General features: G+C 44.8%; 1 protein-coding gene across 3 annotated transcripts in view; it reads left to right on the plus strand.

The window, feature by feature from the left end:
- Positions 1-861: 861 nt before the first annotated feature.
- Positions 862-15,802, plus strand: part of LOC147013113 (uncharacterized) — a 174,351-nt gene continuing 159,410 nt past the window's right edge. Inside the window, exons 1-2 of one of the 3 annotated variants that reach the window (XM_085854702.1) lie at positions 898-913; positions 11,515-11,603. Coding sequence is in view for 1 of the 3 variants with exons in the window: in XM_085854708.1 (XP_085710834.1) it covers positions 11,594-11,603 (10 nt within the window). In the remaining 2 variants the exon portion in view is untranslated. Of the gene's footprint in view, positions 914-11,352; positions 11,604-15,802 lie in introns of those variants that run through there. The other 2 variants (XM_085854706.1, XM_085854708.1) reach the window with 2 other exon arrangements.

Consider the following 15,802-nt stretch of genomic DNA (forward strand, 5'->3'; position numbering starts at 1 on the left):
CCTGACAACTTGGGAGCAGTCTCGGACGAGCACGGCGAGCGATTCCACCAAGAGATTTCACTCATGGAGACGCGTTACCAAGGGCGGCACAACCCGAACATGATGGGCGATTTCTGCTGGTTCCTGCATCGTGAAACTGACACAGAGCAGCACAAACGCAAAGCCAAATGCCTAAAGCATTTTTAATTACATTCTAGTGGAGTTTTTCTGTAATTTCTATAATTTTGAAGCATTCATGATGAAATAAATGAATAAATGAATTTTTGTAAATTTCATTGAAATCCTGACTTCTAGGCAATGGGAATATTTCTGTTACTGAAACTCCTGACGTGATACAGCAAAACGGTTATGATTTTTGAAATCAGCGTACCCAAATTAGTCTAAATCACTTTACATATCTCCAGTAAAAAATTTTTGTTGTTCAGTGTTACTTATGGTTCATGTTCTCACAAATTTTCTGGAACTGGGACATCAAAGTTTTTGCAGATGTGCCAGTGGATTACATTATAAACTCTGTTGTGTCATTGTGTGTACAGCTGTTCTGACATGAGGTTTTTTTTGTGTGTGTTTGGTCATTAAGCATATAACATATCATTATCTTTACTAACCCCACCTGTACCCCCTCACCTTTCTCTCTTCTTTTTTTTTCATTCTCCTCTCTCTCTCTCTCTCTCTCTCTCTCTCTCTCTCTCTCTCTCTCTCTCTCTCTCTCTCTCTCTCTCTCTCTCTCTCTCTCTCTCTCTCTCTCTCTCTCTCTCTCTCTCTCTGCCTCAGGGGGGCAACGGGCTGACCACGTGCCTCATGGTTGCAACAGGTTCATCGGCATCTCAAGGAGATGGGGATGTGCCAGTCATCTGCCTTGGGGATGGCCAGATGGAGGCCCCTGGAGTACCAGCGGAAAGTGGAGGCAGCGGTGAGATACTCCAGTGCATGCTCACTGAAATGAAAGCGAGAGAAGAACCTTCAGAGTGTAGGCTTTATTCCATTTGATTGAAGCCGCTTCTACGGGCACACCAGGGAATACAGGCGCAGCAAGGAGTACATAAGCAGTAAGGTATACACGCGCAACTAATCACCGCAAAATAAATCAGTATAAGCCCGGAGCCCGATATACTCTCAATTCTCACCATTCAACGAGCACCAAGTGAACCGCCGCCGTAAACGACAATGCCCCTGGGACAATCACCCCCGACCGAGCCAAACCTCAGCTTTATCTATTCCGTGCTCGAGCCGTGCAACATGTGATCACACGTCACGACCTTCCATTCACCACATTTTCCCCGTCTTTAAAATGTAACTAGAGGCCCAACTAACGCACCATGATTACTTCAGCGCTATAGGAGTATACATTTCAAGCAACGCGAACTATCTAAACTACAGAAGCATACATGCCAAGCAGTGAGGATTATTTTGAGTTGTAGGAGCATGGTCATGAGCATCGATATATTACGTAACGAGCATATAGGAGCATGAGCATCGAGGATGCCGATAATCCCCCTTACAGATTGAGTCGGCGAGGGGGTATTATCCGTCGACCTCTCCGGGAGTAAATGGCGGTTTCACTTGAGGGAGGCTTCCGATCCTCTTGGTGAGCCTCGACTCGTACCGGGGATGACTCCCCGATCGCTCTCGGGTGGAACGCGGCAGCTCCGTCGCCACCATTCTCGGGTGGAGTTCCTGGGGGGGGGAACACCTGGGGAGGGGATGTCAGAGGGAGGAGCGCCAGATGGTGGTGTACCTGAGGGAGCCAAATGGCGAACCGACACAGTGGTCTCCCTGCCATCCGGGAGCCTGACATGAGCATACTCTGGATTAGTATCGATGAGTTCGACCTCTTCCACCATGGGTTCATACTTGCTTTGTCGTACCGGGCGTTTCATGAACACTGTTCCAGGATGGGTTAGCCAGTTGGGCACCGATTGGCCGTCAACATAACGCCGCTGGTGAGTAAACATTCGTTCGTGAGGAGTTGCATTGGTGGACGTGCAGAGCAAAGAGCGTATGGAATTCAGAGCGTCCAGAAGGGTAACCTCCCACTGCTCGGGCCCCAGTCCTCTCGATTTCAGCGCCAGAGTTACGGCTTTCCAAATAACTCCATTATATCGTTCCACCTGCCCATTACCCTGTGGGTTGTAACCCGTCGTTCGACTAGTTGCTATGCCGTGCTCTAATAGGAATTGTTTTAGCCCGGCCGACATGAAACACGGCCCTCTGTCTGAATGTATGTACGAAGGTTTCCCAAACATAGCGAAGAGGTCAGACAGACATTTCACGACAGTGCCCGAGGTCATATCCGAGCACGGAAATGCGAAAGGGAACCTTGAATATTCATCAACAACAGTGAATATGTATCTGTTGTCTGTCTCGGTCGGCAGGGGCCCTTTGAAGTCAATGTTTAGTCTCTCGAAGGGAGAAGTGGCCTTGATCAATCTGCCAGAAGCCGCGCCATAGAATCTGGGTTTTAGTTCAGCACAAACAGGGCATGAAGCATTCATTTGTTTAATATCTTCAATAGAATAGGGAAGGTTTTGTCTGCGCACGAAATGTGCCATTCTCGTTACCCCCGGGTGGCACAGAGACACATGGAGGTCTTGCAAAGCCCGACTGATTGTCGCCGAACAGTAGACCCGAGAGAAGGTGTCTGCAGCAGGGTTTTCCCTCCCGGGCCGGTAAACTATGTCTTAACTATAGCAGGCTAGGTCTATCCGCCATCTCATAATTTTTTCATTCTTAATTTTCCCCTTATTTTTCCCATCAAACATGAATGCCACGGATCGTTGGTCCGTAACGAGCGTGAAATGGTTTCCCAGTAAATAGTGTCTCCATTTACGTAGGGCTTCGACAATGGCGTACGCTTCCTTCTCTATTGCCGAGTGTCTCTGCTCGCTTCCAGAGAGAGTTCTCGAGAAGAACGTGACGGGCCGCCCAGACTGATTAAGCGTAGCAGCTATCGCGTGATCAGAAGCATCTGTTTCCACCACGAAGGGCACCGAGCTATCGATCGATAATACCACCGAATTACTGATATCATCTTTGAGGCTGTGGAAAGCTTTTACAACAGCGGCATCTGGTGGGAAGTTTTTGCAATGCACTAGGGGATGTATTTTCTCGGAGTATTGGGAAATCCATCTCGCATAGTAAGCGAACATGCCGATCACCCGGCGCATTGTCTGCAGGTCCTGAGGTGGGGGTAGCTCACGAAGTGGGCGCAATCGTTCAGGATCAGGCTTAATCGTGCTGTCGGCTATCGTGTAGCCGAGAAGGTCAATTGACCTTGCCGAGAATACGCATTTCTCGTAGTTGAGGGTCAGATTATATTTTCTAGCAATGCTCAAGAATCTGTCCAGATTCATATCATGTTCCCCCTGATCCCTACCGCACACTGTGACATTGTCCACGTAAACAAAAGTGTCTTTGAGGTTTTCATCTGAGATGATGTCATCCATAACTCGTTGGAAGCAAGCTACTCCATTCGTGACACCGAACGGAATTCTCCTGAATTGGTAGAGGCGTCTACCTGCCTGGAATGCAGTGTAAGGTTTGTCTTCCTCTCGGATGGGAATTTGATGATAGGCGCTTCGCAAATCGATGGCGCTGAATATCTTATAATTGGCCACGCGTTCGACCATCTCGTCTATGCGCGGCAAAGGGTAGGCATCGAGTTGGGTGAAACGATTGACCGTTTGGGAATAATCGACAACCATTCGTTTCTTATGATTCTGATTGGCGGTGACCAACACCTGTGCGCGCCATGGCGAATCGCTCGGTTCTATAATTCCTTCTTCCAGTAATCGCTTGGTCTCTGAAGTGATGAAGTTCATATCAGCAGTGGTATATCGCCGCGATTTGATCGCTATCGGTTTACAGACCGGCGACAAGTTAGCAAACAGCTGGGGGACGTTACCTCTGCGGTGGTCAAAGCATTTAAAATTAGACGAGGTTTGCTTCCTCCAAAGGGTATTTCGACGCTCGTGTGCTGCTTGAGGACATTATGACCCAGAATTACGTCTGCGCATAAATCACGAAGCACCAGTACCCTTACATCCCGATGCGTGTACCCTTTTACGTCCAATTCAACATTGCAGTACCCTCGTACGCGGGACTGTAGTGATGTGGCGGCCATGCATACCGTATTGTCTGTCGGGTGGATCTTCCATTTCCTGCCCTTCACTAGCGAGCTGTTGACGAAACTTTCAGAGCTACCGGTATCAATCAGAGCCTCAGCCATATGCCCGTTAATTCGTACGTTGATGATAGCCTTGGATAGATTCCCCGGTGAGACTGCAGTTAGTTTCTTTTGTGAGTAGAGAGCCGCAGAAGTGGGTTTATTTCTCCTTAGAGTAGATTTACATACCCTGGCATAATGCCCTTTCTTGTCACAATTCATGCATGTGGCATCTCTGGCGGAGAATTTGTGGCGGAGGTGTCTTTTGTACCCACAAAAGAAGCATTTACCAACCGGAGTAGTTGCTGAGGAGTTTGACGAGGTCTGGGTATCCGACTCCTCGGGTTTTTCTCCATCCCCTGTGTCAGGCTGTGTCTGTGTCTGTGGGGTTCCTTGAGTTTCCACCGTAGCGGCGTTCATTAGCAGCATCGGTGTCCCAAATGACTCAGATTGCTGCTGAGCCATATCCATCGCTCGAGCCTGATCGACTACCTTTTCAAGAGTGGGTTGCGCTTTCTCTAGTAAGCGTTGCCGTATGTGGGCTGATCTGAGTCCTTGGATAAATGCCTCCCGGGTCGCTTCATTTCGGTGTTCCTCGGCGTTTACGGCCCGGAAGCTGCCGTCTTTTCCCAGCTGTTTCAGAGCTTGCAGGAACTGATCGATTGTCTCCCCGGCTGCTTGCTTGCGTGTGTTGAGAAGATGTCGTATGTATACCTCGTTCTTGCGCTTCACGTAGAGCGCCTGCAGCACGTCGATCGCTGCTTCGTAGGTGTCACACTCCGAGAAGAGCCTGTATACGCTGGGCGAGACATGATTCACAAGGGCGGCCAATTTGTCGGCTCCCTCTTCAATGATGGTCAGATAGTGTGAGAAGGAACGGAACCAATGCGACCATTTCATTTCTGAGTCAGTCGCGTTTGGGTCTGCGTCGAACCTCTCTGGTTTGTAGATCTTGTCCATCGTTGGTTGAGAGAGCCGAGAAAACCAAATGGAATAAATTGAAATGAAAACGAGAGAAGAACCTTCAGAGTGTAGGCTTTATTCCATTTGATTGAAGCCGCTTCTACGGGCACACCAGGGAATACAGGCGCAGCAAGGAGTACATAAGCAGTAAGGTACACACGTGCAACTAATCACCGCAAAATAAATCAGTATAAGCCCGGAGCCCGATATACTCTCAATTCTCACCATTCAACGAGCACCAAGTGAACCGCCGCCGTAAACGACAATGCCCCTGGGACAATCACCCCCGACCGAGCCGAACCTCAGCTTTATCTAGTCCGTGCTCGAGCCGTGCAACATGTGATCACACGTCACGACTTTCAATTCACCACACTCACATTCCTGACCTGACCTGTGTGAATGTATGTAGGCCAATGTATCATCTACTCCTCCGAAAGGATTTGACCTGGGAAGCTGAAACTTTCAAGGGTTAATGAGGGTACCCTGAAGTTGTGCCTGAGCAAGTTTTCTTTGATTCCATCAAGGTTTGAATTTTTTTTTCACCCATCTTGGCATTTTCTCCCTTTTTGGAGGGAGTTACAATTGGAATTAATTATCTCAGTTGTATAACCATGATGTATTAATATATATATATATATATATATATATATATATATATATATATATATATATATATATATATATATATATATATATTCACACATGCATACTAATATAGAAGCAGATAAGCAGTGCACATGTTTTTGCTTCATATACGTAACGTGGAATATTTTTATTTTTGTAAGCAATTGAGGCAGCAGTCTGTTGTATCCACTCAGCCCAAATAAAGGGGCATGTCAGTGGAACGTGTTGCACGCTTGGAAGAAGTTCTCCCATCGGGTGGGTACTCTGCTAGTATCACCAGTGGATGTTTTGAATTCTCCTTGAAACAGGATAAACAGCGTATTGGAATCAATGTGGAAAGGTACACCTAAGCAGTTTGGATCCAGTTATCTGTTTGTGGAAATTAAGCATTGGTGGAATCAGGATGGTCAACTTCCTATCAGATTCATAACTTACTGGACTGCAATGTAGGAGTTTATAGGGTGCAGTCTGGCATCTATCACATTGGAGAGGAAACTGCACACATCAGGGATATGTCTTTTACATCTCCTCACATCTCCACTCTGTTTAGACTCATTTGAACAGAGTATATGAGCATCTGTGCATTCATCCACATGAAATGGTGCAACATACAAGGAAACTTGAGCACCAGAGGAGGCCTTTTTTGTTTGTATGCAGCCTGTGGCTGCTTGGCTGCATCATTTTCTGGGGGTATGGCTGTGCCGCTGCTGTTACCAGCATGCTGGTACTCATTTGGCCAACCTCAGAAGAATGTCAGTCTGAGTCAACCCACCTGGTGTTAATTCAACGATAATAGCGGCTTGAACACAATATCCTAAAATCTTAAGCCAACCACCCTAACAGTTAAGCCAATACAAGGCTTCAGAGGAGGTCAATTAGTCCATCATACCTGTGCTATAACTACGCCCCGGCACTCCCACCTACGAAAGGTTATGCAAATAATAAAGTTAACCCCATGGACGGGATTTAACCAGGGTGCCCACAAACTTTGATTTCCTCTTTTAAAAACGTATGTCCACAACATTGAAAATGCAGATGTAGCATCTAGCTTTATGATGACATCAAAGGGACAGCAAGCTCCAAAATGCATCACTTCCAGCACAATACTTGCATTAAATCTGATACAAATATAATCCTCAATGGCAAGAACGTTACCAAAAACTATTCTGCCACTGCATCGGTTTTCCTATCGAGCACATAACTCAGTGATTCATTGGTTGAATGGGTAAGGCCTCGTTGTATTAGCCTTGCTGTTGTGGGTTCAATTTCCATGGCTGATGAGCAAGGCTGGCAATGGCAAACCACTCGGTGCATTCCTTGTTTGGAAATAGCTTTGGCAAAATATTGTGACGTCCACGGGACTTGAACAGTCCCGCTAATGTAGAATGAGCCGAAACGATGGAGGCGGTTTATTTTTTACAACCCAAAGATGGCGGTTCTAATCGCTCTACTGCAAACGGGACGAGGAAGGTGGCACGAGTCGCTTTTCACTGAGTTGATAACGTTTATTCCTCTAACCAGAAATAACAAGACTTGGCAAGAAGAGGGATCCGGGGCGATTCGACGGGATGGTGGTGTGGGTTCGGGCGTGGGGAAAACACAGACAATTCCAATGAATATACAAATCTCAAACCCTCTAAGGCGCCAGGTACACACACACACACACACACACACACACACACACACACACACACACACACACACACACACACACACACACACACACACACACACACACACACACACACACACACACACCGTAGCTGGTCCTGGTGGTCAGGCTGGCCTGTGGTGTGGACGCAACAGTCCCTGGATTGGCGTTGGACGAGCTGGCCTTGCTCTCGTCCGGGGGGCAGGAGAAACCATGGTGCTGTCGACCTCCTGGTCTTGGCCCAAGTCCGCTCACAGCCGCCAGGGAACCAGTTCTGGCGCCAAATTGCGAGCAGGAGAGGGAGGCAGGTCCACCCGCCGTTCGACCCCGTACTCCGAGCCAGCAGAACCCCAGAGCCAACCGAGGTGAGGCACGAGGCTCAACAAGGCTACAAGACACAATGAAACCAGGGCCGAATCGGCGCAACAACACAGCACGCTCCCAGCACAACAGCCTCCCCCAGAACAGTTTTTCTGTCCCGATCTTCTTCCTCTTCCTTTTCGACCCCGAACAGAACCTTTTTATCCTCCCGTCCTCGTCACTTCCAATCGAGCCGTTTTATTGGCCCTGCGCCGTCGTCTTCCGCCAATCGTGATCACGGGGCGGAGCCATCCGCAGCACTGTCCTGTGACGTCACGGCAAGCCTCCAGATAATACTAAAAGGGGTTTACGCAGACACACTTACCCTATCCCGTATCCCTATCTAATTACGTGACAATTATCATTTCCCCCTTGAAGAAATGGACATTTACTAGACAACTTATCACCACTGAATTGCTACTTATTACATCGAGATCCTGGTACACTCGAACAGCATGGCATACCTAATTAAACATCCTAATTACCCTTTGAATGCATACCCCCCCCTCAAACGTAACAATATGGTATATGGATGGGGGTATGAAATTCCTTCAATGTGAGTTTTTTTTATCATAAATGTTCAGAGCCATTCGACCAAAACCATGCGCTGCCTTGCTTGTTCATCTCCCAGCACCTGCCAATGTAAACATTCAGCAAATTTATTATAAGTAGTATGAGTTACAGTCTACTTCCACTTTCCATTTCCCCGTGTGTGTGTGTGTGTGTGTGTGTGTGTGTGTGTGTGTGTGTGTGTGCGTGCGTGCGTGCGTGCGTGCGTGCGTGCGTGCGTGCGTGTGTGTGTGGTGTGTGTGTGTTGTGCATGATTTAATACATTATAATGGAATGTGTGATGTGAGTTGTAACTATGTGATAAGGCATTAAATCCTCTGTGTGAAGTCTCTTTGGTGATGTTGCATTGATGGGTTGACTGACTGCATGGGAAGCAACTGATGTTGTGGATCTACTGATGGAGGTAATCTACTGATGGAGGTAATCTACTGATATAGATAATCAACTGATGGAGGTAATCTATTGATGCAGATAATCTACTGATGTGGACCTGTGACCAGGGTTATGGATCGGCCATTTGGAGAGGTTCTGGGCTGAAAGGATCAAAACCTCGAGGAAGAACGGTGCCCAGCTGATGATCCGTGCAGTCGAGAAAGTGTGTGTGTGTTTGTTTTGTGTGTGTGTGTGTGTGTGTGTGTGTGTGTGTGTGTGTGTGTGTGTGTGTGTGTGTGTGTGTTGTGCATGATTTAATACATTATAATATAATGGAATGTGTGATGTGTGTTGTAACTACGTGATAAGACATTAAATCCTCTATGTAAAGTCTCTTTAGTGATGTTGCATTGATGGGTTCACTGACTGCATGGACGCAACTGAGGTTGTCGATCTACTGATGGAGGTAATCTGCTGATGTAGATAATCTACTGATGGAGTTAATCTAATGATGTGGGTCATCTACTGATGGAGGTAATCTCCTGATGTAGGTTATCGACTGATGGAAGTAATCTACTGATGTAGGTAATCTACTGATGTTGGTAATCTACTGATGTGGGTCATCTACTGATGTAGGTAATCTACTGTTGTGGGTCATCTACTGATGTGGGTCATCTACTGATGGAAGTAATCTACTGATGGAAGTAATCTACTGATGGAAGTAATCTACTGATGTAGGTAATCTACTGATGTGGGTCATCTACTGATGGAGGTAATCGCCTGATGTGGGTCATCTACTGATGGAAGTAATCTACTGATGTAGATAATCTACTGATGTAGGTTATCTACTGATGGAGGTAATCGCCTGATGTGGGTCATCTACTGATGGAAGTAATCTACTGATGTAGATAATCTACTGATGTAGGTTATCTACTGATGGAGGTAATCTACTGATATAGATAATCTACTGATGTGGACCTGTGACCAGGGTTATGGATCCGCCGTTTGGAGAGGTTCTGGGCTGAAAGGATCAAAACCTCAGGAAGAAAGTTGCCCAGCTGATGATCCGTGCAGTCGAGAAAGTGTGTGTGTGTGTGTGTGTGTGTGTGTGTGTGTGTGTGTGTGTGTGTGTGTGTGTGTGTGTGTGTGTGCGCTTGTGTGTGTTTGTCTTTTGTTTTGTTAATTTATTTGTGTGTGTGTGTGTGTGTGTGTGTGTGCTTGTGTGTGTTTGTCTTTTGTTTTGTTAATTTATGTGTGTGTGTGTGTGTGTGTGTGTGTGTGTTTTTGCGTGGCTGAGGCACCAAAGCCAAATGGCTGCATCTACAAACATAAACAAGTCATAGATATCCACTGGTACATTTAAATTTGTAATCTGAGCACATTTCACTCAAATTACTGCTCCGATTTACGTGGCAGCTGCAGGTGGTCTCAGTCCAGAACGATATCAGGATTCCAGTGGGAAACCTTAGCAGATGGTGCAAGCAGGATGGATCCTGACATGCAACACACAAACCAAGGCAAAAATCACCTGTTGGGTGGCTGGGACAGAAATCTCACTTGGAACCCAAAATGATTCACGTTGTGTTCCAACATCCTCGGCAATGTAGCAGAAAGTGTTCCATACCAAATCGTAAAGCTACCACTTCAAGTTATTGCTCAGGATGCTCGAATGTCTCAGATAGGCAAATAGATGTCATGGCTGTGAGAAATGATCACTCACCACCCTGAAAACTAGCCACCCATTAACAAGAGCAATGGCTACTTTGAGATAGGGGCAAGCCAACTTCGGCTTGTGATGTGTGTTGGTTGAGTCGCTGGTTGTAGTACAAGAGAAGATTGCACAAACACCTTGATTCTGGTAAAGTTAGCACAGATTCCTTTGGTCGATTGTAATCTTGCTTTAAATCTCAGGAAAAAAAAACTTTTGGAGAATGTGAAACTCACTGTATTTTGTGCAGGCATATCTGACCTTGTGAACTATTCTTCATGGTCTTGCAACAGTTTTGGACATTTCAAAGTTCCATGTCGTATTGTTAAAAAACAACAACCCCCACAAATATCAGAATCTGAGGTTTGCTTGGTTCGTCAAAAGCATACATAAGATGAGAAGTTGAGGATGGGGAGGTGTGTTGCAACGGGTTCCTGGAGTTCATTTGACACAGTTTCTCATGTTGATGGAAACGTCGATAAAATCAGTGGAAATAAGGCAACAGAGAAAAAGATTACAGTTGGAGCAAGTGGGAAGTTATTGAAAGGCAGTGTGCTTTAACTGCATACTCAGTCGAAAAGGACTCCAAAGAAATGCCATTTTATTTAATCGCAGTCATTGTCGTTTTGAAGTGCGCATATAGAAAGTAGAAGCAAAGAAAAGCGAAGGGCCAAAAACATAGGGAAAGGAATATATCTCATTCGACCAGCAAATGACAAATCCTCGCTGTGAAACAGGAGGACACTTTGAAATCCAAGTTAATGGCAGTGAATCTGAGACTGGAAATGTGAGAGGCAAGTAAATTCATCTCAGGCCTATGTACACTCGCTTGTGTTGAGATAGCGACAAGCCTTCAGGGTAGCCCTCTCGGAACCTTTCAAAATCCAAGCTGTTTTATTGTGAAAGGCCCTTCGTACAAATCTGAAAATGCACAGAAGACGGAAAGCAACACACGTCGCCACTCTCGCGCCTATCTGATGGCAGCTATCGGGCCTGTGACTTGGAGATAAGACTGAGAAATCAGCTGCGATTGAAACTCTCTCTCTCTCTCTCTCTCTCTCTCTCTCTCTCTCTCTCTCTCTCTCTCTCTGGCTCACACAGTGGGTGAAGACAGAAGGCGTTCTACTTTTCGACCCTCAAATGACTACCATCGTGAGAACTCCGCATTCGTGATTTTGTGATGAATCAAAGTGAGTGAAACATCCGTATCGGTGAGATCATTTCATTGGCATTAAAGAAATAGGAGGTTTAATATACAATATACAAAGTCTTAATTCTTTAAACTTTTCCTCGTAAGAAAGTGGAGCAAAAATGATAAATCATTGGTTTAAATTTGATAAGCAGGGCTTTGAGGGCAAGTTTCATTGACAGACCAAAGTTTTCTGAAAATTTTGTTTTTCTCGTACAGTCAACTGATCAAAAGTATCACTTCTGTACAATGAATAAGGGGATAACTATTTGTGTGTTACATTAAGATTATGCTGAGAATATCAAAATGCTTATTATGTTAAAGTGTAAGAAACATGTTTGGTGGTTTTTTTTTTGGTTTTTTTTTAACCGCAAATAAAAGAACACCAACAAAGATTCTAATTTTTGCAATTTTATTATCACATGACAACATTTGCTAAACTTAAACATACTCACCATTGCTTGGGCCTAGAGTAACAAAACGTGGAATGTTCATGAATGTTCTAGAGTTGGTGTACGATTTCACAATGAGAGGGGGGAGAGCATATCTGTCCAATATGGATATATGGAACCACTCTCCCTCGCAACCACATCGCGAGTGCCGAATGTTGGCATAGTTTCCATCAGATTAAGGCAATATTTGTGTTCTGAACTGAACATATTCATCATTTCGAACAGACGGTGAATATGGTTCTTTGGCACACTATACATGTGTCAGCATAATGAATATGATGTAGTTGTGTAGGTATCCTGATTTTAATTGTACTGTACTGTATATAGCGTCACTCCAAATCTTCAGGATAACTTCATTCCACGACCCAACCACTCTTACCACATACCCCCTAGTATTTGGTCTGAAGGCTTTGAGCAAAATGTTTGGCGGATATAAACATTTTTCAGATGTGAGACGTTTTGAAAGGTGGTGTTCAAAAGAAATATCTGCACCAGGTGTAAACGAGATATGTAATTCATTTCCTGCTGAGGTTAACTCGCATTCCTTCCTGAATTACTACATCCCATGGTGACTCTATATCTCACAGTGTAGTAAACGGATGGAATGGTTCCTTTTAAAATACCACATCCTATATATCTGAACGTTACTGGGGGAGAACTTTATATCACCATAATACTATTGCACTGTACCGGGGTGTTTATTACCTCCGCCACCGAAGGTGAAGGACGTTATGTTTTCACCCCTTTCTGTCTGTTCGTCTGTTTGTGTACAGGATATCTCAAAAAGTTGTGGACGGATCTGGATGAAATTTTGTGGACATGTTGGGTGTGTGACAAAGACGAACTGATTAGATTTTGGTGAAGATCTGAATCCGGATCCGGATACAAGAATTATTTAATTATCAAAGTGATTCTTCACCATTGAGAGATAGGGCCAAAAAAGATATAGTACTGTATAGCATGATATGTTCTCATGGATCAGGCAATTGTGTGGCGGAGGTTTGCGCTCTATCAAGGGCCCTTCTAGTTTGATGGTGAAATTATCTACACTACAGTAGAATAACAACTACAGTACAGGAAAACCTCCAGCTATAACCGGCAGACAGCAGTCAAGTCAGTTTAATCAGACAAGATCTATTCAGGAATATTACATACAAGGATACACAAGGAACTTTAGCTCACGAGGAGGCCATTCTGCCCATCATACCTGGCCGCAGTACCATTACTCATCCACGCACATGGTAACCTACCATGCACACACAAGCCAATATCCCCATTATACAACTCTATCTCCATGCATCCAGGTATCTATCTAATTCCCTCTTTAACTTATCCACCCCCTCCAATGCCACCACCTTTCCAGGGACACCATTCCATACATTAACCACTCTCCGACTGAAAGACAGCTGCCTTAAAACTGTCCTAACTCTCATTTTCTTTACACTCAAGCAATGATCCCTGGTTCCAATTAACACTTCCCACTCTGCTGAAAAACTCCACCCAACATATCTTGTCCCCACCCTTCATTATCTTAATCATCTCAATTGGATCCCCTTGCAATTGTCTCCTTTCCAATGTATAAAGTCGTGTCTTCTTCAAACGTCCCTCATTGCTTAATCGAGCTATAACCCTGGAATCGATGGCAGCACACTGTATATACTCTATGGTATGTATATATATATATATATATATATATATATATATATATATATATATATATATATATATATATATGTATGTATTGTTGTGGGCCAGGGTTCGGTGGCGATAAACGACCACTAGGTGGAGCAGTAGAGCCGTCTCCCACCGAACACCCGGAATTTAGGTTGTGACCCTTGGATAACTCCAAAGGTCACGGGTTCCTTCGCGGACCGTGGTCGCCAATATTTTGACCGCATGGCGTAGGGTTAATTGTCTCGATCTCCAATATACCTAAATAACCACGCAGTCTAGATACCGGGGAAACCATACCCTTGGCGGACTCTATCTGATCCGAGTCGCAGGTAATGACTCACATCCGGCATAACCGAGCAGAGTTACCAGAGCCGCGCCGGTCCCAATGACAACTTACAGCACCAACGGCCTAACTATTTCTCAAACCCGCACGGTGCTGGTTCAATTAAAGAAAACACAAGGATAGGTTACTGTTATCTAACCTTGCACCGGTTAAGGATAGGTTAATGTTAGGGTGGTGGGCTTTGGATCTGAGGGTCCTGAGTCCAAATCCCACTTGTCTGTTGAATTAATACAAGGTGGGGTTGACTGCCTGTCATCCTTCCGAGGTCGGCAAAATGAGTACCAGCATGCTGGTATACTGTGTCGGAGTGGCGACCGGTCCAGGATTGTGTGCAATAGCCAAGGAGACTGCTGAGGCAGCACCAATACTCTGCACAGAGTATGGTCCTGATGGATGGATGGATGGATGGATAGGTTAGTAGAGAAAGCAAGTGTAATAATAACTACATTTAATGTTTACAAATACAACAATAATCACAATAAAATTTGAATAATTCCCAATGTTACTGCATAAATTGATATTGTTTCACAAATCTACACTACAATTTATGGTAGGACCACCAAACAACCCCTCATTAGTACATGGAGTAACCCATGCACTCAGCGGAACGTTGAGGTTTTTAAAATCAGAGCACCTGTCCCGAGGATGAAACAAAATTACCCCAGCGATGCTAAAAAGTGAAAAAGCTCAATAGGGGAAAAGGGTGAAAATTACCCGGAGGTAATAATTTTTTTTGTTATATAAGTGGTAAAACCAAAGAAGGGCCATCGGTGTTGCACATGTGCTGGGGTGTGTTCAATTACCAATTAGCTTGCTATTGCTTGCCAAGTCAGCCATTCCTTATCATTGGTTTCATTGGATTTCTTACTTGAGTGTTTAAGCCACTTTGCGAGCGCTCTACAAGAAACTTTTAGCTTTTCCATGAGTTTCACCGATGTGTACAAAACATTAAGAAAATAAAAACTTCTTAACTGAATACCACACCCCTGCAAATGCTGGGGTGTGTACCATTACCAATCAGCTTCTAGAGCACTTGCCAAGTGGCTTAAACACTCAAGTAAGCACTCCAATGGAATGGCTGATAAGGAACAGCTGGCTTGGCAAGGGATAGCAAGCTGATTGGTAATGGAACACCTTAACATGGCATTTTTTTTTCCAAAAAGGCAAGAAAACATGGGAATTCCTCCAGATTTTTTGCAGTCGATTTGAAGGAAGTACTCTTTTTGGGGCCTTTTTTGGCCGAAATGTTTTTTGTCCCCACGACTCCCAAAAATCTTCATCCACCTCTGGGCGGAGCATAAATATACGTTTTACATTCAGACTTTGTTACACCACACTTCTCGCCTGGTGTTTATATAAACCACTACAGCAATTGATTGAGCAAAGGAAATTACGTGAACATCAGATCCAGGGTAACCATCTTGGCTCAAAACATTGTCAAATTGTTATTGAACATTATCAAAAATGTTGAACATTTGTCAAAAATGAAATAAACTGATTACATATTTCATCATATATAGTCACTAAATTCATGGACCACACTATGGCTAACAGATTGGGACATTGTGATTTTCATATTCTCATGTTATTTTCCACAATCAGTAGAACACAATAAAGGAATTCACTGCCCCCCCGCCCCCCGCTGGTATAAGCAGTACGACCTCAGTTATGGGTCGCAGGTAAATATTGGGCTTTCCGTCCTTCATCGTGTGGATTCGCACTTTTCAAACC

Source organism: Eptatretus burgeri, chromosome 14 (genome assembly GCF_056783735.1).
Source record: "Eptatretus burgeri isolate ZD-2024b chromosome 14, Ebu_testis_v1, whole genome shotgun sequence".
Lineage (NCBI taxonomy): Eukaryota > Metazoa > Chordata > Myxini > Myxiniformes > Myxinidae > Eptatretus > Eptatretus burgeri.